This window comes from Takifugu rubripes, chromosome 13 (assembly GCF_901000725.2).
Source record: "Takifugu rubripes chromosome 13, fTakRub1.2, whole genome shotgun sequence".
Lineage (NCBI taxonomy): Eukaryota > Metazoa > Chordata > Actinopteri > Tetraodontiformes > Tetraodontidae > Takifugu > Takifugu rubripes.
Genome location: NC_042297.1, coordinates 12,837,206 through 12,862,235, shown reverse-complemented (window position 1 = coordinate 12,862,235; position 25,030 = coordinate 12,837,206). Strand labels below are relative to the sequence as shown.

Here is a 25,030-nt window from a genome sequence, read left to right as displayed (position 1 = left end):
TATCAGCATCGCCAGGCCGCTCAGGTGTTTACGGGGCGGCTGCTCGTGCTCGTGCTCGCTGGAGCTGATGGCGGAGGAATAGCGCGACGTCATGGCGGACAGAGAGAAGAGGAAAGCGAGCCCCCCGTCTGGCCGCAGCGCCCGGCTCAACTCCCCGGCCAGCTTCAGGTAAGAGCCCTGCTGCGGGAGTCGGTGGTGGTCGGCTCGGCCGGCCCCGGAGGATGTGCGTGAGTGAGGCGCAACAGCGCGGCTCAGCCCAGCCGAGGCTGCCAACGCTTCCTCCGGGGAGACGCCGCGGCGGGGCTCGCCTGGCCCCGCGGAATGAAGCGTGTTGCCGGGCCGCATGTTGTCCGTCTGGGCGTGTCTGCTCTGCTCCCGGAGGAGCGACAGAAGCTCTGGCAGGATCGTTTTTAATCATGTCGTTTACTTTTGGTGAGCTCGCCCGACCACAGTTCTGCTGTCAGATCTGGGTAAGGACTCGATGAGCTCCAGGGTTACGTGAAGACTTTTAATTTGTACTCGTTTTATTTTGTCATCAGCATGAAAAATATTTTTCTCCAATTGCACTTTAAATACTTAAGGTAATTACTTCAGCTGCTCCCCTGGATTGGTCCATTTCTACTTTATTATTATTTTCATGTGTAGTTGGTAAATTGATTTTTTTACATCTTTGATCATCAGAAATCAAATATAACCTGATCTTTATAATAATATAATAATTGTAATTGCTGTTTTTGTTGATGTAGGCACATGTTTACCTAAATATTGTTGTTGATCTCCCTCCATGGATGCTGGAATGCTGCTCTGTCATGTTTGCAGACTTAGATAAGAACTTGATATTTTTGTCCTGTAACTGGACAGTTTGCAGTCTTAATTTCCTAAAATACAACAAAACACTGAACACTGCCTTGCTAATGAGTCTCGTCAATGTAATTTCCTATTTATCTAATCTCTTTCGATTCTCTTCACACTAAATAATTACACTGCAGGAACTTAAAATGATCTCTTGCATAATTGATAGACGCAAATAAAAATAGCTCTGGCAGACAGGAGTTTATCGGGTAGGTGATCACCTGAACCTGCAGGGAGTCGGATTAGCTGCGTGTTGTTTGCTTCATAGCCTGTCTCCCTTGCAAACACACACTGGGTGTCTTAAAGTGGTGGACGAGTAGAAGCTGTGATTTGTTTTGATCAGTGCGACTGGTGGCTCCATGCGTGTGATCAAGATTCCCCAGTGAGGCTGCAACACATGCAGACAGGAACACACACCCTCCGGATCGGAGCTTCTCTGGCTCATTAGCTGAGCTGCAGATCTACAACCATCTCTCCTCAGACTTTCATCCCCGAGTCCTTTCAGCAGCTTCTGATTTATCTGATGTGGAGACAAACAAAGCTGGACAATCCCAGAGAAACAGGGACTGTGTGCCTATACCTCTGACCTGGGCCTGTTATAGAATGGAGCATTGCTGAAGTCTGGTAATTGCAACATTTGTTTGTGTGTGAGTAGATACTCCTATAAAATGATGTGTATTTGTTGGACAATCACAGGTGGTTTGGTAAAGAGCTGGTTTGGAGTTTGGTGTTTTTTGAAAGGAAATCGCGATTCCTCGGAAATCGTTGTCACATTAACACATTTCCAGAGTGAAAAAACCATTAAATCTTTTCACCTTGGGTGGCGAGACTGAATAATGATTACTTTTTTTTTTAAAAGCCCTCAGGATAACAGACTACCCGGCTTTTCATGCATAGGCGTGCAGATGCGTGTTTAGTTGCCATGACTACATTGATTTTTGATGCGACAAAATGAAAATAATATGATCAAATATAAATGATAAAAGGACAAATGTGGCTTTGACTTATGGCCCCAAAGCAGGGCCTCAAGACGGTTCTTGTTGGTATCATACAGCATTACGACTGCGTTGTTTATTATTGGCGGGAATTAATTTTGAGTACAGTCCACAACATTCTATATTGCAAAGAAATGCAAACCATGAGGTAAGATGTCTTTTCTTTTTGAAACATTTGACATGTTTGAATTTATAGCTGAGAAGCTGATTGAAAACCATGTTTTCCGTACATTGTTCAGTGACATGGAGACTGGTCAAGGTCAGGGAGAACGGCAAAAACTGAACAAGATGTTGGAGGAGTTGATTAAAGAAGAGCAAGAGCAAAACAGTGAGTTGCAGAGATCTAACAAGAACTGGGAAGAGGAAGTCAAACAGCTTAAAAAAGTTGTGGCTGATAAAGATAAAGAGCTCAGCATGGCCATCAAGAGGCAGCGGATGAGAACTGTGGGCTACGTTGATGATCTGAACCAGCTAAGCAGCACAAAGGCGGAACTGGAGGCCAGCAAAGAATATGCTCCACTTAAAGCAGAAAGGGGTCAAGAGCTGGATGAAGTACAGGAAAGCCACCAGGAAAAGCTGTCTGACATGGAAGAAAACTTTAGGACGGCGATCTCTGGGGAACAGCCATATTGTTGGCAGGAGATCTCAAATGAAGAAAACTTCAGGAAACAGCTGCCGGAACAGGAGAGAAAAATCAATGAAGAGCTGAGGCTGAAGGAAGAGCAGGTGAGACAGCAGCTCTCAGTGAATGAAGAGAGCTCCAAACAGAAACTTTCTGAAGAGTTGATGAAGTTCAAGCAGGAGCTTGCTGAACAAGATGAGGCCATTAGGAGGCAACTCTTACACAAAGACCAGATGCTCCAGAAAATGCTGTCTGAAGTGTGTCAACAGTGGGAGGGAAGAGCACAGCAGTGGAGTGAGAGGCAAAAGCAGATGGAGGAGATGCTGGAGCAGAAAGAGAAGGCCAGAGAGGAGGAAGAGGAGACCTACAAGCAGGAGACACAGCGTCTCCAACAAGAACTCCGAAAACTGCAAGGTGACAGTGCAGAGGAGAAAAAGAAGCAGCATAAAGTTCTGGAAAAACTGAGAAAGGAGGCAGAAGATCATAGGAGAGAGCTTAAAGAAGTAGTCTTGATAAGGATTGAGCTGCAGAGATCAGCCACGAACTACGATGAAGTCGTCAACCAGCTTAGAAAAGGTCTGGCTGACAAAGACGTAGAGCTCATTACAGCCATCGCGAAGTATCAGATGAAGACTTTTGCCTACAGCAACACCGTCGACCAGCTGCAAAGCACAAGGGCAGAACTGGACGAGGCCAGCAGAGAATATACTGCTCTCAAAGAAGAGCATCTCAAACTGCTGGAGGAACTACAGGAAAGCCATCAGAGACAGCTATTTGACATGGAAGACAAATTTAAGAAAGAGATCTATGAGGAGCATGAAAAAGGTTTACAGAAAAAGTCCAGCATAGAAAAATACTTCCGGAAACAGCTTCTGGAGGAGGAGAGGAAGTTCAGTCAAGAGCTGAGGTTGAAAGAAGAGCAGATAAAGCTGGAGCTCTTAATGAATGAAGAGTCCCAGGAAGATGTTGACTGAAGTTTGTCAACAGCAGGAGGAGAGAGCGCCACAGTGGCCTGAGGAGAAAGTTTTACAGTCAGTTTAGAAAGGATTTTCCCAGATTGTGCTGTTCTCTGTTTAATCCAAACCGTTGGGATACACTGTATCTGCACTCCCTAAGGATGCGCTTTCTGGAATTGGAGATTTGGTGTAGTCCAATCATTTGTAACGGATAATCATGCACAAATTCAGGCTTTGTGTTTATGTGCTGTTTAATGTGATAAAGGAATGATTGTGCCTGTGTTCCATGGGAAATTTTGCCAGAAAATTAGGATTTCTCAGAAAAACGCCACCGATTATTGAACAAATGTGGTAGAACACCATTTCTGGACATGATTGAATATGATGAGACTAGTTGGAACACCTTAATGAGCAACAATGACTGCAGCCATTCTCTAATAAAGTTCATTTTTGTTTAATAAAGGGTAAAAAATGAGTGTTGAATGGAATTAACCCATATCAATCAGGTAAGCTGATCAGCAGACGATCAGATCAGGGACAGAGGAAGCAACATTAATATTTTAGGGTTGTTGTTTCTGAGTGCACACAGAAATAGGTCAGAAAATCTATATCTCCAGGCAGAGCCAGTCTCAGAGTAAACAGATGTTACTGTTTTTTCCCCCCACATAATCTTCTCTGCGTCTGCACACTTGGTTAGTTTCTTCCTTTTTTATTAAAATTATTCACACTTATTTTGCTGTATTGTTTTACTATATTTCCTGGACTGTGAGAGACCTTTTACATGGCCATTAATGTTATTCTGAAGATGGATTCGGCTTATTTTATATGGTTGGTTTATCTTCTGTACAGTTTCTGTGCTGGATTATTAAGAAATGATGCCAGGAAAAACAAAAAACAGTAGTTGTCTGCAGAGCTGCTTGTGTGGGGAAATTCGCCTACTGATGAGCAGCTCTTCATCTTTGAGCTTTTCAAACCAGTGACCCCATTTCTTAGCCCCTAAATTTAAACTGCAGCGCTGCACGATCCCAGCCTGCACCTGCGGTTTCACTCAGTCTGACGCTGGATGACAAGAGTTGTCTTATTAAAGGTTCAAATGCAAAGAGCACGTGTATGCGGATCTTTGCATTTAAATGATGTTGTGTGTTAATGAGGTTGATAAAAAAAAAAAATTACCATTTAAAATTGAATCATCATTTTTTTTCCTTGTATTTAGAGTGAACAAAGTATAATGATGAGTGGAATCTTAGATGAAACATAAACTGTGATGAACAGTGACTTTGGATGTTCCTGCAGTGATCAGGTGTGGCACCAGGGGGCGTAGCGTAGATATCACGCGTGTGTGTGTGCGTGTGTGCGTGTTGCGCAATAAGGGTGCATGTGAAGTTCCAGCTTGAAGGCTTTTGCTGTTGTTTCCTACCACAGTCCAGAGTCATGCACTTTAGCCTGATAAGAGATTTCAAAGTAGGTCTGTAGATTATTCATTATTATGGAAATAAGCTTCCAAGTGCAATGTGTCTTTCTTCATTAAAGCTTTGAGCAGATAAAAATAAGTATAACAGAGCAAAAGAGCAGCAGCCACTGTTACCATAAATTCAGCTTCATGTTTGGGTCCAGCAATGACGATAACCTGGATCACCGTTTATAGATCGCCGCCGATCCCGTATTTGAAGTGACCGTTCTGACAGGTGGCATCAGGGGTTTGGGATGGTGGAGGGAAGCAAGAGGGGAGGCCGGGGTGTAAAACTGCTCTTTTATTTAAAACAAAAGAGAGAGAAAAAAGTAATGACCCAAGGCAGAAGCTGACATTCAGAATGGACAGTTATTGCTTTGGTTGGACTTCTCCATGATGATTATTTACAGCTGTTGCTCTTTTTTGCTGACATGGCATATTGCACTTAACGACACTCACCCCTCTGCACTCTCTCTCTCTCTCTCTCTCTCTGTCTCTCTCTGTCTCTCTCTCATTCCATCCCTGGCTTTAATTGAAGAGACTTGCATCCATGTTTGCGAGTGTTATCAGACCTGGCTATCAGAATCTCAGTCTTATCTCATTTGTACATGATTGTCCGTTAAAGAAAATGGTGGAATTGATGACAAAGGTGCTTCGTGATCAGTGGAGTGAATGAATAATTGAACGTGAGCGTGTGTCCAGGGACTGAAACACAGATGCGGCGTGGGAGGAGTCTCCTCTTGTGCTCCCGTTTATCCTGTTGGGGTTTTTATCCCATTGCATGTGTAGTATTTTCCCGCAGTGGCTCACATGGACAGCATACACATCTGAAAGGGGGAACCAGAGCGGAAGAGAGGAGGAGATTATATAACACCACTCACCTATAGCATATTCTGCTCTTCCGCTTTAAATAATTCCCAAACCTACCTCCTACCGTCCGGATGAGCAGCAGGAGCGAGGCTCTGAATCGGACACATCTCCCATCGACCCGGATGAGCTGCACCCCTCCTCCCTCTCCCTTTCCAGTTCTCTCTCACTCTCTCTCTCTCTGTGTTCGCTCCTCCTCTCGCCCACCCTCTTTTCTTCACTTTCTAACCCTCCTGCTCCTTCTTCTCCTCCTCCACCACAGCTTTCAGCTGTGGATGCCCTTCTCACTTACAGCATGGACTCAGGAGGGGAAGGAGGAGAGGGTTGGATGGAGGACCAGTGGGAGAAATGGTAGGGCAGCTCGTTCTTTCCGTACTGTTTCTGTGTTTTTTCATCATGGCTGTGTGTGACCTTGTGAGGGTGTAAGTGCTTACATGCCTGTTTTCCTGCTGTAGTATGCCGTCTCTTTGCATCCTAAAGCTCCTGCACGTCCTTGAATCAGAGTGGATGCATATGTTTATGTGGAAAGAGGAGGCGTGTTGACCAATATGGAGGCCAATTGTGTCCTGCTGATACTTTATGGGTGGATTGTTTCCACAGTGTGACAGTGACTTTGTGTTGTCGGTTGTTTTCTTGGCACATGATGGGAGTGTGCATGTTGTTGTGCTCAGGGTGAGGAGGGGGGGTCCCAGCTGATTGTGGTGAATTTGACAGGATGGTCCTGATCCCAGTTCCTGTCCTTGATGAAAGAAAATCGTGAATTATTGGGGGGAGTAAAATAAAACAGGAAGGAGCATACAGTTGCTGCTAATCTGACAAAAATGGATCAAAGCGGTGATGTTCATTGGCAGACATTCACCACACTCCTGCCTGCACGCTTCTGTACATTAGCAAACATTGCAGCAAATAACCATATGAAACCAGTAATGACCTACATTTCTGCCCAGCTCAGTTACAATATCTTTGTGTTTCTCTTTCTACTCTAAATACCTGACATCGTACCTCGCTGTATTCTGACAGTAAAGACTTTTCTTCTTCTTCCGTTTGAAAACCTCAGCATTAATATCTGAGAGAGAAAACATTTTCTGACTACACCAGCATCAATAAACCTGCTGTTGTTCACATTTGCACGTGCGCGGCAGGTAAATACAGTGCTGTCGGTGTGGGAGTCGTTGTCAAAACGAATGAGCTGGCCTGGACCGTCCTGGCCCAAGCAGGAGGTCACTATGCCCTTCGTGAACGCAGGCAGTGATGCAGGCCGTGCTTGCACAGCGTCCTGATGCCTCTACTGTCAGGACATTGCTGGAGTTCATCCAAATCTTAACTGGACCAAACTGAAACATGCTCGTAAACGCTGTGCTCAGGACCTGTGACAGCCTGACTTCATTTTAAAGGCGTAGTCGCGCCCCCCATTCCAGTAATTAAACAGTTTTGCATTATTCAGGCATGGCTAAATTTCGGCTCAGCTCAGAATCTCATCTGATTTCTTTCTGTGTGTCCAAAGGGCTCCACATATCGCTTAACTTGAATTAATGTCATTTCCTCAGCCCAGTGTGAGCCCAACCTTTAAGCTGCCCTTAAATACAGCAAACACCAAAAACAATGCTATAGGTCACTGCCGTAACATCTTATAACAATCCATAGGTGTAATATGTAATCTAAAATTGTTGAAAAATCCCTGAGAAGCTGATGAAAAATTAAAACCACCTTAGGAGAGGCTAATTCAAGGCTGCAGACACATTTATCAATGAAACTAACGACCATCTTGACTGCAGGAGGAAAGGATTTATATCCTCGGGGGATATTTTGGGTATTCTCAGATCAGGCCTGGGTTACCTCAGCGGTGCCGCTGTAATAGAAACACAAATCTATTTCTTCTAAACCGTTGGGAACGTAACCTTGAGTGGTGAAATTGGCGACGCACCACGAGTTTTGTGAGGTGACAGAGTGATGATGGCGGGGGCGCCCTGCCGTTACTACCGTCTGACTGATTTGCTGCGTCTCACTTTCAGTGCTTATGATGACACAGTAGATGTGCAGCAGGGTTCTCTTGACCGGGAGCACAACCCCGTCGCTGAGTCAGCCCACATTGATCGCTGGCGCTGTTGACGTCCAGGCGGGACCTGTACTACAATGTTTTGGTCCTGCAGTGTAAAACGGCACAGATCTGATAACTGTGTCGAAATCTGTCATTAGTCAAATGAGAGATATTTGTTGAGGGTTCCTAAAAGCCCAATGTTGTGATTCTTTGGATATATTTTATTTTGAAACCGCTTTCAGTTTCAACGTCAGTGAGTTTCCTGGATCAGGTTTTAATGACCTGGGGATTCAGGGTGTACGGAGCGGCGGCGCAGCTGATGTCGTCTAGGATGTCTGCTCCCTGCTTTATAGGCTGAGCTCTGGTGTGACACGAGGGAATTTTAACTCCCTCCTGGCCTACAATGCACCGCAGCAGAAGGGGGTCACCCTGTCCTGTCCTGGTGGTTTATCTCCCAGCATTAAGTGCTCTCACTTTCCTCTACACATGTTTCTCCCAATAACTCTTTGCAGTCTCTGCTGCATATGTATCTATATGTCCTGTAATGTACTGTCCTGCCATCATGACCTCTGTGTGGTTGTCCTCCTCTCTATTTATGCTCTCCTAAAGGCCTGATCTCACAGCGAACTACAGTTGGTGAGACTGATTAGCCTTGATGACTCACGGTGTTCTTATTATTTAATTTCCTGTACTCTCCTCTTCTTGAAACTTAATCTTTAATATCCTGTAAATTATGACAGTGGTCACTCTGCACTGTCACTGGTTTGAGGCCATATTTTGCTCGTAGGAATCTAAGAGCTTTCAACTGTGTTTCTTCAACAAATCAGGTTGGGGACAAGATATTTGCTGAGTAAAGACAGGAGTTAGAGGGAACTAATGGAACTGGATCGGTCTCTTTGGACTGTACGACGTTGTGCTTGGGAGCTTGTGCCTGATCCTGCAGTTAAGAACGACTTTGCTGAAGGTGCATTCATATGCAAATGAGAAATATCCGATAGTCAAGCACAGATGAAGGATGTCAAAGGGGCGAGGAGTGCTTGCTGAATTGTTCATATCTGATGACCTGTAAAAATGTCACAGGTTACTGGAGTACTTGGTTATTTTAAGAATGAGTTTGTTTGTCTGAGACCATTTGACCTTTAACAACTAAATAACAAATAATACCATCCTTTCCGTACATTATGTCATCATAGGTTGTCAGTGTTTTACTATTAATGTACACTTTTGCGTTTTTTAAGTGACTTCTTGATGTGTTTCTTGGTCTCAAAGATGTTTTTTGTAGTCTAACATCAGATCGTGGAGTTCACACCTTTAGTTGTCCTCCTTTTCCTTTTTCATGGCCTCTTTCAATCCTTCGCTCCTCTGCTGCCTCCTTCAGGGTCTCATTATAGATGTAAGCAGATGCTTCAACCTGGGCTATTTACCTCCTCAGCGCTCTCTGACGTGCAATGGCCACAGACGGCGGCAGCTGTATATACTCCAGCAGACAGATGCAGTGTCAGTGGAGCCAGATTTGGTATCAGCATCATGCGAGAACAGGGCGATTGTAGCTCTGCAGCTTCCCCATGTCTCTCTGACAGCTTGCCTTTATGCTCATTGTGGTCATTGTCATCTTTCCTTCCCTCCCTCTAATAACATTTTCCGGCTGTCTGCTGTGCCCAGGAGGTTGCAGTGTAAGGAGACAAGAGGCAGACATAATTACAGAAGGGGAAAACTGAGGCATTGTTTACTGTAAGCTAATTGAATCCTGACAGAGACAGCAGGATAGTCCACTTTTCTGCCCACGACCACGGTGACGTCCACTATACATCACTAATTAATGCAAAAACAGCTGAGACCTGTTTGTTTTTGCTTTATTTCAGCCTGCAGGGTAATTCCTTTAGCGACCAGAGAGCGACTATTTTTAGATGAGGGCAGGTGCTGCTTCATCGTGTTTCTCTGTCTCTTGATAGTTTTAATGGTAATAATTAATGACGCTAAATATTGTTGAGGTGAGTGTATTTACAGTTTCTGGGATCTGTGGAATGCATCAACGTCCACACACAGTTTAGCCCTCATTAAACCTTTACACATGCTGCAGGAGACCTGCAAGATCCTGGACAGATCGGCTAAGGCTGCATGTTCCCGGTCCTACGTCATTAATGAAACTCGGTCAGCCAGAGATTCTATGAAAAACTGTGGCTACGAATAAGCGTGAGATGTTTAATTTTGCCGTCCCATCTGTCTCTAAACTTTATCTTAATCTTCCCCTGTAACCAGGTTGACCCACGACATCAGCCTGGATGAGTTTGAAGATGACGACCTGTCGGAGATTACGGAGATCACCGACGAGCGCGGGATGAGCCTTAACTGCAACGGGCCGGACCTGAAGGTAAGCCCAGATCTGGCTCCCCTCAGATTTAATAAAATGCTCTTTCAATGATGGCTTTTCCTTTTATTAGTGTCACTCGCAGCCACTAATCATCTTTAACTGTATTTTGGAAACGCTGTGATTCAGAGGATTTTACACAGTGAGGTGCTTTTTAAAAGTGGAAGAAAATGCATGCGGCCCTTAAATGCAAAACTAGCTAATCCAGGTTGTTTTGAGTTTCCCAGTCACTTTGTCCCGACGTTTCAGTGACTCTCACAATCTCTGAGGGTCCAGATCCTCCACCACTGTCATTTCCTCCTTAACAGCAGTGCCAAACGACTTCCTGCCAGAGGCATGAGAGCTTTGAGTCTAATCAGAGTTGAATGATCCTCCTGCTTCCCAGTTCTCTAAATAATTGTCCCCAAGCCGTTTATATTTCTCCGGTTTGGTCAGAGACTTCAGCAGCATTCTGCGCCGTGCTATCAGCACACTGTAGATATAGATAAAAAGGGGATTTGGCATGAAGTGGTGCTGCCAGTGTGAAAAAGAAGCAGAGGTGGATTCATCATTCTGTCAGATCTCAGTCTATTCCCAGTGAAACCATCATCACCTCCTCCTCCATTTAGCTCCTGTAGCCAAGGCAACAGAAGGGTCGAGGGCCCTTTCCCAACATGATTTATACGATCTGTATTTTTTTATATGCCTTGTATTTGATTGTTTGAAATAAATGTGATGCAGGGAGTTGAGTGTACCTGTAGGTGTGTGTTCAGGCTGTGTAGTCGCTGGTGACATTGCAGTGGCTCAGCAGAGATCAGAAGTGGAGATGGGAAGAGCTGCGTCACCTCAGGACACAGAACCGAGGCGGTGCAGGAAACGAACGGCGTCCGCTGGTGCTTCTCAACAGAGTGTGTGATGATACAGTAGATCGGCGATATCCTGCAACAGCTTCTGCTTTGAGTAGCGTGAGGAACACTTCGTCCATCTTTGTTAGTCCAAGTCAGGCTTTTCAATGGGATGATGGTGCTTTGTTGTGGGGTTTTTATCTAACATTGGGTTTTTTAACACAGTGATGCTTGAAGCAGAGCATCCAATGGTTGGAGGTTTCAACTGAGACCTGATATAAAAAAGAGTAAAAACAAATGTACTTCACAACCAATCAGACAGTGATAAAATTATTGTATTGTTGAGATCCAGTACATACAATCGAGTTGCTCACATTACCGCTTCATGAAAACGTGCATTTCAGCACCAAAACGAGTCATCAGATATGCTTCTAATGAGCTTCTTCTGTTGGATTTTGATGCATCAGGTGGACAGAGGCAGAGCTAGAGTGGTGATACAGACAGCTGGTTATGAATATATTCAGGTCTGAATCTGCTTCATGTTTCAGTCAATGTGAAGATCCGAGACAACGACAAAGTGCTGAGTGTGATGAAGATCTGCTCTATTTAAAAATGCATGTGGGTGCAGCATCTACAGAACATCTCTGGGGTGGTGGGGGTGGCCGGCGACCTCGCTGTATCTGACCTCATGGGTGATCTCATCATCCCAGAGGAGGTTTAGGACACCTCTTATCTCATCAATAATGGGCATTCACAAAGATGGAGTGTCACTCAACACAGACGGGCGTGGTGCCTGCTTCCACGGGGAAGGGGGGGGGGGGTTAGGGGTTTATGGGAAGGCAGAGGGCATGTTACTCTTATGGTTGAACATTTATGACTGCTCACATATAACATGCACTGCTGTGCTTCTATACACTAACTGTGCAGCGTAGTAAACCTGATACTCGCTAATGTTGCTAGTTAGGTAGCTAGTGCATCATCATAGCACCATGTATAAAGGTTAATGCACAATTTGTGTCACACAGCAAACCCCCGCACTTGTTTCTGCCCAGCGATGTACGAAACAATTCAGAGAAAACACTGCCTGTGTGTTTTTCTGTGTCAATAAATTATGAGATGAGATTAGGAGCAAATCTGTTTGCTGCTGTTGTTTGAGACAAATAAAGTTGAAGGCAAGCCATGGAATAAAGGTGGTGAGCATACTCCAGAGCCATGGTTGAGAGATCTCAGAAAGCAATCTTTTTGTTCATAATTAGACGGCAAACAAAACCAAAATGGCTCAACCCATATTCTCCTCATTTTTCCCCACAATTACATGCTACAGGATCTAACACAAAACAAGGTGTTTTTTTTAGGTTTAAAGAATTGATTCAACCACAGGGTCATCTGATGTGGTTTTAAGTTTGATATACAACACACTAAATCAGATACAGTACATGCATAATGATTTGAACTGGTACGATGCATCCATCTGGAGTTTAGTGATTATATGGACTTATTAAATGGAACAAAGATAACCTCTGCTTCTATAATGTAGACATTGTGATTGGTAACTGACCAGTGACAAACTGTCTCTTGCCAAACTGGCTGAAAACAATGGTTTGTTGGCAGGAGATCCTGGACGTATTTTTAAAACGTCCACCTCCCACCCACCCGTTGGTCCTCAGTTAGCAGTTATCTGTCATGTCTGTCAGAAAATAAGCCAGTCAGATAGACACACATATTATTGGCAATACTGCCCCCTGTTGTTGGAGATGGGAAAACAATGTTTTATAATTGTTTCCAGCCGATTTAATAGCATTTAGGTTCAATGAAATAAGACAATACATTCATTTAATCTTGCAATAATCCTGAATTATTATTTACATTGTTATCATGAAACCATGCTTCTAGTTTAAAAGAATGTTTGAAAGGGTTATGCTGATAAGTGTTTTTTACTTGACTGTTTGCATCATGTTAACATAACATATTGATGCATTGACCCTAAGACAAGGGAGGAGTGCACAGAGAGGGAAAGCAGATGGAAGTGGGGCACAAACATAGAGACTGAGCAGAAAAAGAGCGAGAGAGGACTGTCCAGTAAAACATCATCTGTAACCATGGTAACAGCGGTTCCATCACCTCTGGCATGTGTCAGAGCTGAAAATAAGTGTTGAGATCCTCTCTCTTTCTGCCTCTGATATTCTGTCATCAAACACTCACACATACACTCTCTGCTCACGTCATCTCATCTGCACATGGCAACAACTGGGATGAAGCAACAGGAAGAGGTAATAAACCTGTTCCGAGCCTGATGTATGATGATGACAATAATATTGTTCCTGTTGTTCCTGTTAAAAACCCTTAATGTGCTAAATGAAATATTGATGCAGCTATAAGAGTGATGATCCAACAGAGAAATTTGGTCACAACCAACAACCCTCTTTGCTTTAAATATGTCATTACTAAAATCTAAATAAATAAATATATATATGCATGCATGCTCTGATTGGACAAGAGCCAAGCGTCACAGCATCTTCAGCACAGCAGAATCTCCTTTGCCTCCTTGTCCTGGCTTAGCCCGCTTGTCTCCTAGCAACAGGGGCTGAGGTGGTCTTAAAGGGACCAGGCCATCATTTTTGAGCTCGTTAAGTGGGAGAAGAGCAGGGGAAGCCTGGAGATTAGCAGGTATTGATCAGAGAGAGATGAGAGGAAGAGAAAGTGGCTGACAAAGACTCCTGACTGAGCGTCTTCCAGGAGATGGAATTTATCAAATGATGGTTGATTGTTAGAAAAGGCGTTTAAGGATATATGTTTAGCTGTTAAATATAATAAGATTAGCATCATACTGTTTGAAAAATCGTACATTTTGTGTAAAAAAAAAAGAAGAGTTCTACTGCATATTACTAATGTGCTTGAAGGCAGCTGCTGGAATTGGATTAACCTCTATTCAATTCACCAACTGCGAGTTAGCTTGCTACACACAGACACACACACGCACACACACATGCACACAAGATGTGTCTCTTGCTGGGGCTAAAGGCTGTTATGAGCTTAACAGTGACTCCGTGTAGAGACTTTCACACACAGTGTTTGTGTGTGTGGCTGCGGGGATCATGATGGGATGTGAAGCAGACTGTAGTGTCCTAGTGCACTTTGACATCCCGTCTGTCACATCACGGTGGTTTTATGTCACTTTCCAGCAGCCGTTTTGAGAAATTACTTTTTAGATTTTTCTCACGAACGTGTTCCCCAGCGTTACTCTGTTGTGGTTTCAAGGAGTATGTCTGCATTGTTTTTCAGAAGGAAGCAGTTTTCATCATGAAACTTATGCTGTCACATTATTATATTTGATGTTCTCATGAAGCTGAATGATGATTTCTGGCTGTTTTGTCTTCTACATACGTTGAATATCTGTAGGGATGTCAGGACCAATGTGTGTTGAGGCTGTAACAGGGATGATCAGAGGCTAAAATCAGGAATTAAACTGATTACCAGAGCAGAGGGAGGTCTCACGCTGACTTGTTACAGGTAAACACTGTCATGTGATGGAGCAGATGCTCAGAATCATCTCTGCTTGTTTCTGGGCTTTAAGGAGCAGCTCAGTGTTGGCAGCGAGCGTGGGGCAGCCTGTAAGCAGAGCAGAGTCTAATTGGCCAGCTCAGTCTCCTCATGCCACCCCCCCCCCCATGTGCGTTCTCCCTTCTTCTCTCACTGTGTTTGACCGACGTTTCTTTTCCTCCAATCGCTGCAGGGCCACATGAGGCGAGGAACCAATAGCGTGTCGGGGAGGGCAGAGCTGGGCGCCGTCGGCCAGCTTCAGGCAGAGATGCTGCACTTGGAACTCATAGACGGTGCTGACGGTTTCCGCGGCGACATAGACTCCTCAAAGCCATCCATCATCGCAGCCCCAGTGCTTATCAAGGACCCCGCAGCACCTGTCACCATGGATACGTATCGGCCCAAAAGACCCACGACCCTTAACCTCTTCCCGATTGTGCCACGTACGCAGGTAGGGCTTCATTCTCCTCACACACACACACCCATTGATCACATCAGGCGAAGTAAAGTTTTAGATCTTTGTTGGTTATGATTGGGTGTCTGAGCCAGTTCAGATGCGACATTTTATAATGGAAAACATGAAGGGACGGTCTGCGTGACCTCACCATCCGACCTGACTACAATTGTTTCTCTGACAGGATGTTTACTGGACCGAACAAAAGTGCCTGTTGTCGAGGCCCAGAGACAGAGGGTGTTTTTTTTCCTCTGTGTCCATCTCTGTTTGTTAGAGCTCGTGACTTAAATCCACCGTTGACTGTCTCAGGATTAAGTGTCTAATTCACCCAAATCAGCAGGAGAACAGTTCTCCGGAGGATGAGACGCGTCACTCCTGTACAACCATTTTAATGCCACATTTGCTCTCGTGGCACTGAAGGAGAGAAGAGCTGTTTAAAGCTGGATGAAAAGTGATCTAGTCGCCCGATTTAATCCGACCACCTGTTAGTTGTTACATGAAACAGCTGCTATTTTCATTATTGTGATTTTTAAACCCACTGCCCTCTAAATATGTCAAGATTTGTACTTAAATGGAGAGACAGCAGGTAAGACCCAGCTGCATGCTGGGAGCAGTGGGTTAAGAGTACTTAAGGTCCAGCTACTGTCCTGTCTGAGTAACACTAATCAAACCAAAACAAAGCTAACCAGTGCTGTCACCATGGGTGAACCTGTCTGACTTAATCAACTTTCACAGACCTGTTAGTCCCACCACTCCTGCTGGAGTCTCCTCATAGCTTAAGGGACTTAAGGAAACTGGTCACACACTGCAGCCACTTCGAAGGCACTACTAATTAACCTGAGCAGACAAAAAATGTGCTACATTTCTGTTCATGCACCTAATTTGTGCAATTACTGTCCAACAAATGGTCACACACACACACTCTTGCACACACACACACACACACACAAACCACACACATACACACAGCTTGTTTCCACTTCACAGGCAGGCAAAGAACAAATACCCAGTTAGTTGGGTGATCGGATTGACAGCCTGAACTGTGGAGATTGTGTGTTTGTACTGTGTGTGTGTGTGTATGCATGAGAGAGCGCGAGAGAGAGAGAAAGAGAGAGAAGAGGGCTGTCAGAACTCAGAAGTATGAGAGGAAATAATTGCTCTCCAATGTTTTGCTTCTTTGGAAGACGTGCTGTCCCCTGGGACAGTGTTCGTGCTCTCTTCACTGGAGTGTGTAGAAGAACCAAACCTTCAGCGTCCAATACACCAGGAACCAACAGACCACAGCTAATAGCAGCTCGTTCCTCACCATGGAAAGATCATCTTGATCATCATCGTGCACTTTGCACATTACACATTTTGCAGTCTTTCTCACTTTAAAATCCATTTTTGACCAATATTGTTGCGTTTGATTTTTCACAACAAATGAAGTGTTCTCATTTCTTTGGAATGGTGATAGAATATTGCAGAATACAGTTGAGTTGATTAGTGAATCTCTCCACATCCCAACAGTTGCTGAAATTATGGCTAACATAAACATAAACTATATTTATATATATATATTTAGATAATATTTATATTTATTTACTGTCAGGTTAATAAAACCAGCTTTTACCCCCCCCCCCCCGATCGCCTCCCACCTCCAGCCTCTCTGGTTCCCACAGCAACAGTCTACACGCATAGATGGGAAGTGAGTCATATGACGCTGTGGGTGGACTGGGGAGGTCTTATTTTGGATTCTGCGTCATCATCGATGGCTTCCATCCCTCCTTTTATGTTTGAAAATCTGCAACTGTTTATTACTCTCAGTCTCTTTCGCTCTTTAACCTGAACGCATCAGGAGACAGAAATAAACAGGATAAACACACAGTATCAGCAGCCACATCGTGGGAACCTCTTTTCCACCTTTTTCAGTGTGATAACATTTTCCATTTCTTTAACAGTTTAAAATTCCATCTGTCTGAATGTATCTGTGATCAGTGCCTTGGTTTGTGAGCGTTGGCTGTGACCTCTCGATCTCATCAAGACTCGAGATTTCAACATAAAATGAATCGTCCTGAACAAGGTTTTGAGCTCCCTTTACATGGACACTGAGGACAATCACACTCATTGAGTCTTTTCATCTGCATTCAAGCAGGTCTCTGGAGGATTTCTAAAGAACTAACAAGGTTCTCAGGTTCATGTATGTGTGTGATGGCTGTAAAAAGGCCTGGTTCCCTTTAAATCTACACCACATAACACAGACAAAAGAAGCCCCACTGCTTATTCAACAGAATAAAAGCTTTGTGTGTGTGTGTGTGTGTGTGTGTGTGTGTGTGTGTGTGCGTGTGTGTGTGTGTGTGTGTGTGTGTGTGTGTGTGTGTGTGTGTGTGTGTGTGTGAGTGAGTCTCCATTCACTTGGTGGATCCAGACCTCACCGATCAAAAATCTGTTTCTTTTCCCGTCTTTAACCTCCATCTATTTTTAATTTACTTCCCTTCCTTCTTCTCATTTCCTCCTGTCTTTTTTTCCCTCCCGATTCCCACAGGACACCTTAAACAACAACTCCTTTGGGAAGAAATACAGCTGGCAGGAGAAAGTTTCAGGCTCATCGTCGCCACTCAAAGCAGGTCAGTATTTCTATCTCAGCAGAGCTTCAGGAGAATTTCATACTTTAGTTTAAGGCACCATTTACTTCTTTCCACAGAGGAAGAGTGCTATGTGCTCGTTGCACCCTGAAGCTATAAGCACAGCAGATGAATGCATATGTGGTTCCAACTAGCTCTTTTAAGCTAACGCTGGCTTTGTATTAGCAACCATGGTGCCTAACTGGGATTTACAACTAGAAATGTGGAAATTTGGATATTATTTATAATTTTGGGATTAAATGAGGTTGTTTTTCCATGACATAGCTCCAAACTTTGCTCAGGAATTTGACCAGGTTATAGAGCAGAATATAGCTTTGTACTGGTCTGACCTCTCCCCCAGTCTCCCCTGGCGAGACCCGTCCCTTTTGGTGCAGCATCTCTCCATTCTCTGGAGCTGGATGTTTGTTTAAACACTGTTTGCCGTCTGTTGTCAGACACCAGGCGGAATCATGCAGTCAAAATGTCATGCTGGGACTTCTCGATGATGGATTATGACATAACAGACAATCACCTCTGCCCAGTAGCACTGACTCTGATGGGTAACGGGGCTTTGACAGCCTAATCCTGATGTCTGTTACCTAATCGTTATGTATTTCTGCCTCCTCCTGTGCTTTGCTCTGCATTCACCGCCATGTCTGCCTACCTGCTCCACGTTTATTCACTCTGGCCCTCTGACCTGTGTGTCTGCCTGTCTGTCTGCACGCTTGTTGTTCTGGCCGTGGGTGTGCTGCTGTCTCCTCCAGGGGAACTTACGCCCCCACGGGAGCACAGTTGTCTGAGCGACGAGGACAAGGTGCAGGGAAGCGGGGCCCAGACCAAAGACCGCGGGACCTCCACGGACGCCCCCTGCAGACACTCTCACAGCTCATCGACAGCGACCCGCCCAAAGCTTCAGGAGAGACCGCCCGCGCCGCCGCCGCCGCCACAGAACTACACGCCAGCTCCTGCTTATCCGGCGGGGAGAGCAGATGGGGGTGGGCACCACCGGGACAGAATCCGCTACCACACGGACGTTCAACTCGAACCTACAGAGGAGATATATCTGACTCCTGTGCATCGTTCTGCTGACACTCTGGAACCCCCCCACGCTCAGGACCGGCCTTTCCTCTCACAGCAACCCGAACATACCCGCATGTCCATCAGCTCCGACACAGAGGGCCCACCTCCTTATCAGCCCCTCCCAGACCGGACAAACCCATCTATCTACGAGGAGGACGAGGTCTACGTGCCCGCGCCTTCGTATGCCTCCTGTGTAGAGTCCCTCATCACGCCACCGAGCAGTTCTCTCCCAGCCTGCTCCTCACTTGCGTTGGACCTCAGCCTCAAAAGTGAGGGAACGGGAGCTGGTGTCATGCTGAGAGCCGGCTCATCAGTGGAGTACGTGGATGCCACTGATGAGAGCTACTGTGGGGAGGACGAGGACGTGGACAGGTTAATTATGGACGGGAGTATAGGAACAAGGGGAGGAAAGGTGGATGGTGGCAGTGGCAGGATCCCACGAAGGACTTCCATGAACTCGGAGGCCAGCGGCCTTTCGTACGACGCTGTCAAATACACACTGGTGGTGGACGAACATGCTCAGCTAGAACTGGTCAGTCTGAGGGAGTGTTACCAAGGCTACAGCGACGACAGTGACTCGGCCACCGTATATGACAACTGCGTCTCGTCCCCTTATGAGTCCGCCATCGGGGAGGACTACGAGGAGGAGGAAGAGGACGGAGCACACATGGGAGGCGTGAGGAGGGAGGCCACAGCTAGCCTCTCCGAAGAATCCACTCCAGAGCTCGACCTGCATTTCTCCAAGAAGTTCCTCAATGTGTTCATGAACGGACGCTCGCGCTCCTCCAGTAAGTCACCACACCACCGTGGCCTTGAATATACATGCTGACTACTCAGACCATTACAGGCAGCAATCCTCGTGTGATTTTATACGACTGTTAGCCAGTTAAATGCAGAAACTACAGGGCTTGTCTTCTTATTTTGGTGCCAGTTGCTGTCACTTGCTCTATGTGCCGTGGCCCTCGAGGAGTCCCTTCACACACGGGGTAAAACCTCGGCCAATAGCGTCCGACCACGGCTCAAAGCGGTGCGGCTGATTCAGCATATTCAGGGAGGCTCAGAGCACCAGAATGTTCGTGCGAGCCTGATCAGAGCTAGATTTAAACGTATTATTGTCCCAAAGAGACTATTCCAGATTCAAAGATTCCGTTTTCTATTTTACTTGTAAACCATATGCGCAGCATGTTACTTTTATTCCTTTTGGTCATGAATTGGAACATTTTAGACCTAATTTTCTTGTCTGTTAGATTCTCACAGAATTCCTTCTGACTCTGATGATTAAAGATGCAGAATTTCCCTGATTTACCAGCAGACACACGCATCTTGTCGTAAAGATGTAAAAAAATGTTTGCTAATGTGTTTGAATGGATTCAGTGACACAGGTCTGTCAGTTTTGGAAAATGCAGATTTGTGCACTGAGCAGCAAAATGTGTGTCCTGCAGTAATGGACAGGAGGAGGTGGAGGGTAATAGCTTTGTCTAATGGACGTGTGGTCATCTCCAACAGTCCTGGTGGTCCTCTGATGCTCATTAGAAACACCACAGCCATTAATCTGTGTCGCTCCGACTTTCCAGGTGCAGAGTCCTTCGGTTTATACTCTTGTGTTATTCACGGAGAGGAGAAGGATCAGAGCCACAGAGCCGTCTACAGGTGAGGAAGAGTGGCACGATGTCGACATCATTATTTGGATGAAGTTTTTATTGAGTACAATCTGTCGTGTTTCACTCTATAGTGCAAATAAAATGAAGAACAGCAATCTCACTTCCCTCCATTTGGCTCATTTCCTTCTGAAAATCATCACCAAGGGTCCAAAAATAGCATCTTCTGTATTTGTTTTGTGTCAGTAAGCACATCATCATGACTGCCATGGACAGCGATGCTTAAAGTAGCTCAAAAAGGAAGAAATCAGGATTTAATGAATTATGTATTATTGTTGAACTGCTTGGTGTCATAGAATCCACTGTTCTGAATTAATGCGACGATTTCAGCAGGGCGTTGTAGCAGTTGTGCTAAGAAGCTGCTCGTTAGTGCATCACTCGGCCCCCACCTCTGGACCCACATCACAAAGCACTAGATTGATCATCTGACTGTGTTTTTTCCTTGTTTTTATTTGTACTCTGGCTGTTTGGGAAGAGACCTGTGTCTTACACACACAAGCACACAAACACACACACAATGGATGTACAGAAGCTTTTGACCCCATGCTTGTAGATGCAATTGGTGTCACATGAGCACTCCAGTCATGTGATTAGCTGCATCTGCAGTAGCACAGCATCAGGACAAAAGAGATACAACAGTTTTAAAAGGGGTTTCCTTTATTTTGTATATATGCAGGATCAGTGTTGCTTTGTAGCATTTCATATGAATATGTGTTGAATCTCTGCAACACTATCAAACTTTGGATATAGCTTCAATGAGCGAGTAGAAATATAACACGTATGAGGGCCACAGTGTTGGTGAGCTAGATGGAAACAGTATCTTCTGACCCATAATAAGCCTGTACAATTATGGCACCTTCTGTGTCGTCAGGTTTGTCCCGCGACACGATGATGAGCTGGAGCTGGAGGTGGACGATCCTCTACTGGTGGAGGTGCAGTCGGAGGATTACTGGTACGAGGGTTACAACATGAGAACTGGGGCTCGTGGTATCTTCCCTGCATACTACGCCATAGAGGTTTCCAAGGATCCTGAGATTTACAGAGGTATCCCCCCCCACTCCCCGCCATCAGTACCACAGGGACTTAGCAAGACCATTACGATTTAATAGGATTGGCAGTTCATATTTGTAGAATCGATTATTTTGTGTAAAGATAGGAATGAAGACATTCGCCTAAGTGTTTCTCCCATTTTTGCTTATTTCATGCCCGTGCAGTGAAGAGCGGTGAGTGGATGGACCGCTACCGGCTGAAGTTCCTGGGTTCAGTCCAGGTGCCCTACCATAAAGGAAATGACGTTCTCTGTGCAGCCATGCAGAAGGTACATGTGTCGTGTTTGAACATTAAAAGCTGAAAACTGGCCATCCTGCGTTACTTTCATGTTATTGTACAATAAATTACAGATATATATATAATACCAGCCTAAAAATGGCAAAAGCTTTTTATAGCCACCAAAGGACCTCCTCACTGAGCTGCTTTTGTTTTCTAGATTGCCACTAACAGAAGGATGACAGTAGAGTACAACCCACCTTCGTCCTGCATCCTGGATATCAGTGTGAAAGGCATCAAACTTTCAGTCCAAGAGGATTATTACGCGTGTGACAGGGTATGACTGTTCTGTCTGTTGTGTCTTACGTCTGTTCAACGCCAGATGAATGAAGCTCAAGGACGTTGAGCTTCAGGTTTCTTCATCAACTTGAAGCTCGTTTTATCCGGTCACATGTCTCCCTCTGCTGGCCGCTGAGAAGCACTGCGGTTGTTTACTTGACTGACAATGACCTTTGTATCTGTTTTATCTAATTCAGATGCATGCATTTGTCACCCATACTGGATGAAAGGATTTTAGGTTTTAAGAAGAATCTTCACCTGTTAAACCAACTTGTTAACCAAATAACATCACATTTCTTCTTTCTTGTCCACAGAGCAATGAGTGCAATCACTTCTTCCAGTTAAAGAATGTCTCCTTCTGTGGCTATCATCCCAAAAATAACAAGTAAGTGAGAAGTGTCACATAGGTCATAAACGTGTTAGGTGTCCGGTTATCAAGGATTAAGGGCACAAGATGTCAGTCGGGGTCAGCCGCTGCTCTAGTCAAACTTTTTTCATGAGCACAAAGAGGAGGAAGGAAGTCTGTCAGACAGTTCCTCTGTTTACATTTCCTTTAGCTTTGAATGGTCTCTTTTTTTCCCCACATGCAGATATTTTGGGTTTATTACGAAGCACCCAGCCGACCACAGATTTGCCTGCCATGTGTTTGTCTCAGAAGATTCCACTAAAGCTGTTGCAGAGTCAGTGGGGTGAGCTATATTTTTTGGTTGTTGCTTTAAGAAGTCCCACTTTGAAAGAAATTCCATATTTCTCTTTGAAAAAACAAATGCACTTTGAATGGTTTTAAAAGTGGCTTAAATGCACCATTCTGTTTTGCAGCAAAGCCTTTCAGCTGTATTATAAAGAGTTTGTGGAGGCTTCGTGCCCAACAGAGGACATCTACCTGGAGTAACACGCCCTGCCTTCGACCACAGCCCTGTACAGTACACTGTATCATAGCATCATGTTGCATGAAAGACAGATAGCTCTAAAATAATAATTTAGAAATAAAGAAGAGAATGAGGGCTGGCTACTGGAACTGTGGGGGAGAGTTGGGCCAAAGAAGGAGCCTGATGATGGTGGAAAATATGCAAAAAGAAAGTGATGATGAGTTGCACTGATAAACAACAAACTTTGCATCACAGCAGCATTGGTTAGCCTGTAGCATCGACTCAATGAGGAGGACTACACTGGCTCCAGCCCGCGCTCAAGAAGCAGGTGCGTGCATTTACTGAATAACAGACTGTGCCACTTCAAATCTAAGGGTTGAGCCTGTCCACCCTCAGACCCTGGAAAGGATTTTACATCACTGAAACTTGTATGAAAGCGGAAACATTTCATAAGATTGTTAATCAAACTTCAATCACACCTACCTGATAGAATGGCGCAAGAAAATAGGATATTCAGGGCCAAAATATGCGGGCGAAACAACATATATTGCAGATATTGAAAATGCTCCGTGCAGTTATTAGTAAACTTATCATTGATCCATGTTCTCTAGCCCCATTTGGTAGCATTAATAAATCTGCTTTCCTTAATAAGTTAGAGGCAGAAATATAAAATAAGCTACTACATGTTTCAGCAGAAATGGGAACCTATTCTGTTTAGAATGACACCGAGATCCGTGAATAAAGTTCCTGGATCTGCAGAAATTTGGGGCCACGTATGACTGCGCTACATACAATCTTACAATAGGTGTAAATGTGAAGAATTTCCTCTAAAAGGCAGAATGAGAGAGCACAATTTATGCGTGTGTCGCAAAGATTTTGTGAGGTTTGGCTGTTTTACAAGTTACTGCAACGCTCAGATAAACAGCCTCCACCCCCTTATCCGACACGCAATTCTTTACCGTTATAACTTGTTAAACCAGTTTGGCCGTACTGACATGACACTACACGACAGCTCGGCTGCAGGTGCTGAGGGCAGAGTGGAAATGAAAGTCTTCTTTTCTTCACTGGGAGTGCCTCTTGTTCATCTGATTCTCACAACTTTCATGAGGAACTTCATTGCGATATTCAAGAGGGTTGCCGTGTTTGACGTTTGAACGGTGTCGAAGCGCCGCGCTGTACCTGTGATGTCACAATTTCTATTTTTCCACAGTGAAACAGGAACCTTCATCTGTTGCTCACGATTACACACAGACACGCACAAACCTGCTGGTCTCACTGATATCAGAGCAAAGTGCCATTAATATCTTGAGGCTTTCAGTATAGGAGTATAAGATTCAGCAGCTCTCTATCTTCAGATGCTGCATTCAATGTAGTGAAGTCATGATATCTGGAATGTTACTATAGCACTAAAATACATTTTGTGGTGGTTGTCATCATGCAAAGTGTGAATATTTTCAGATTCATGTAGGTGCTGCACAGGTAGTGACTAAAAGGCATAAAAAGAGAATATCTTTTTGTTGGGTCCTTAATATAGGTTGATCAGTAACGTTTATGTCAGGCAGCAAAAATGAGAGAAGAACCCACCATATCTCCTTTTAAATCCCCACCTTGACCTCTGCTCATCCTTGAAGCTGGAGGGTTTATAGACGCTATCTACCAACTGAAGGCAAAACAATAAAAAGTACCACTATTATCATGCACATAAACATAGCAAGATATCGCTGTGTCACCCAGGGAATGCTGAATTTTATCTGCTATGTCGACCTTCCAAATATCCTGAAAGTGGGGAACGGCACGCCAAACCTACTGACGTACTAATTCCGCATTTCCAAACAAGAGTAAGAATAAAAGAACTCGAAATCATTAACTTTCCTGCACATTGTCTGGCCTTTAAAGCTGCAACAGTGACATTATAAGAAACCAAAGGTTTATGGTTTTATTTCTTATGCCTCCAACATGGGTGAATATAGCAAAATATCTTCTACAATATTTATCACAAACCCTGATTCATATCAAATGATTTTCTTTGCATTAAGATTTTTGTCTATTCCAGTGTGTTGATGTCCCAAAAGTTTGTATGTTGTTGCCTTCATGTTCTCAAAGCTGCCACCACCTTTTATATTTCCCTTCTTAAGAGCCAATCAGGTGCACAGCAGGAAGCAGAAGGTCATGGAGGGTCAAAGGCCATATAAATATGAATAATTTAATACCTGTAAATATGAATATTAAAATATATATGGATTCAACAT

General features: G+C 44.5%; 2 protein-coding genes and 1 long non-coding RNA gene across 4 annotated transcripts; 2 read left to right on the top strand and 1 right to left on the bottom strand.

The window, feature by feature from the left end:
* The first annotated feature begins 10 nt into the window (after positions 1-10).
* Positions 11-25,027, top strand: LOC101068706 (C-Jun-amino-terminal kinase-interacting protein 1). 2 transcript variants are annotated; one of them, XM_011609882.2, is made up of 12 exons: positions 11-168; positions 10,040-10,151; positions 14,706-14,963; positions 17,491-17,572; positions 18,334-19,437; positions 20,224-20,299; positions 21,179-21,351; positions 21,522-21,625; positions 21,794-21,910; positions 22,227-22,297; positions 22,503-22,601; positions 22,732-25,027. In XM_011609882.2, the coding sequence occupies exons 1-12, from the start codon at positions 92-94 to the stop codon at positions 22,802-22,804; spliced, it is 2,346 nt and encodes a 781-aa protein (XP_011608184.1). In that variant the 5' UTR covers positions 11-91; the 3' UTR covers positions 22,805-25,027. The 2 variants fall into 2 exon arrangements, with proteins under 2 accessions (XP_011608184.1, XP_011608187.1); XM_011609885.2 differs by lacking the exon at positions 11-168 and adding an exon at positions 212-470.
* Positions 894-4,169, top strand: LOC115252210 (golgin subfamily A member 6-like protein 6). Its single transcript, XM_029846772.1, has 2 exons — positions 894-1,995; positions 2,087-4,169. The coding sequence occupies exons 1-2, from the start codon at positions 1,859-1,861 to the stop codon at positions 3,441-3,443; spliced, it is 1,494 nt and encodes a 497-aa protein (XP_029702632.1). The 5' UTR covers positions 894-1,858; the 3' UTR covers positions 3,444-4,169.
* Positions 5,164-5,881, bottom strand: LOC115252214 (uncharacterized). Its single transcript, XR_003890629.1, has 2 exons — positions 5,803-5,881; positions 5,164-5,702 (listed from the first exon to the last, which is right to left on the bottom strand). It is a non-coding gene; the product is annotated as an uncharacterized lncRNA (long non-coding RNA).
* Positions 25,028-25,030: the final 3 nt, after the last annotated feature.

Bases quoted from the DNA above. Each gene is read 5' to 3' on its own strand.
- LOC101068706 (XM_011609882.2), top strand. From the start codon at position 92: ATGGCGGACAGAGAGAAGAGGAAAGCGAGCCCCCCGTCTGGCCGCAGC. The intron at 17,573-18,333 runs GTCAGTATTTCT...TGTCTCCTCCAG, and splicing joins ATCGTCGCCACTCAAAGCAG to GGGAACTTACGCCCCCACGG. The intron at 19,438-20,223 runs GTAAGTCACCAC...CCGACTTTCCAG, and splicing joins CGGACGCTCGCGCTCCTCCA to GTGCAGAGTCCTTCGGTTTA.
- LOC115252210 (XM_029846772.1), top strand. From the start codon at position 1,859: ATGGCCCCAAAGCAGGGCCTCAAGACGGTTCTTGTTGGTATCATACAG. The intron at 1,996-2,086 runs GTAAGATGTCTT...TACATTGTTCAG, and splicing joins AAAGAAATGCAAACCATGAG to TGACATGGAGACTGGTCAAG.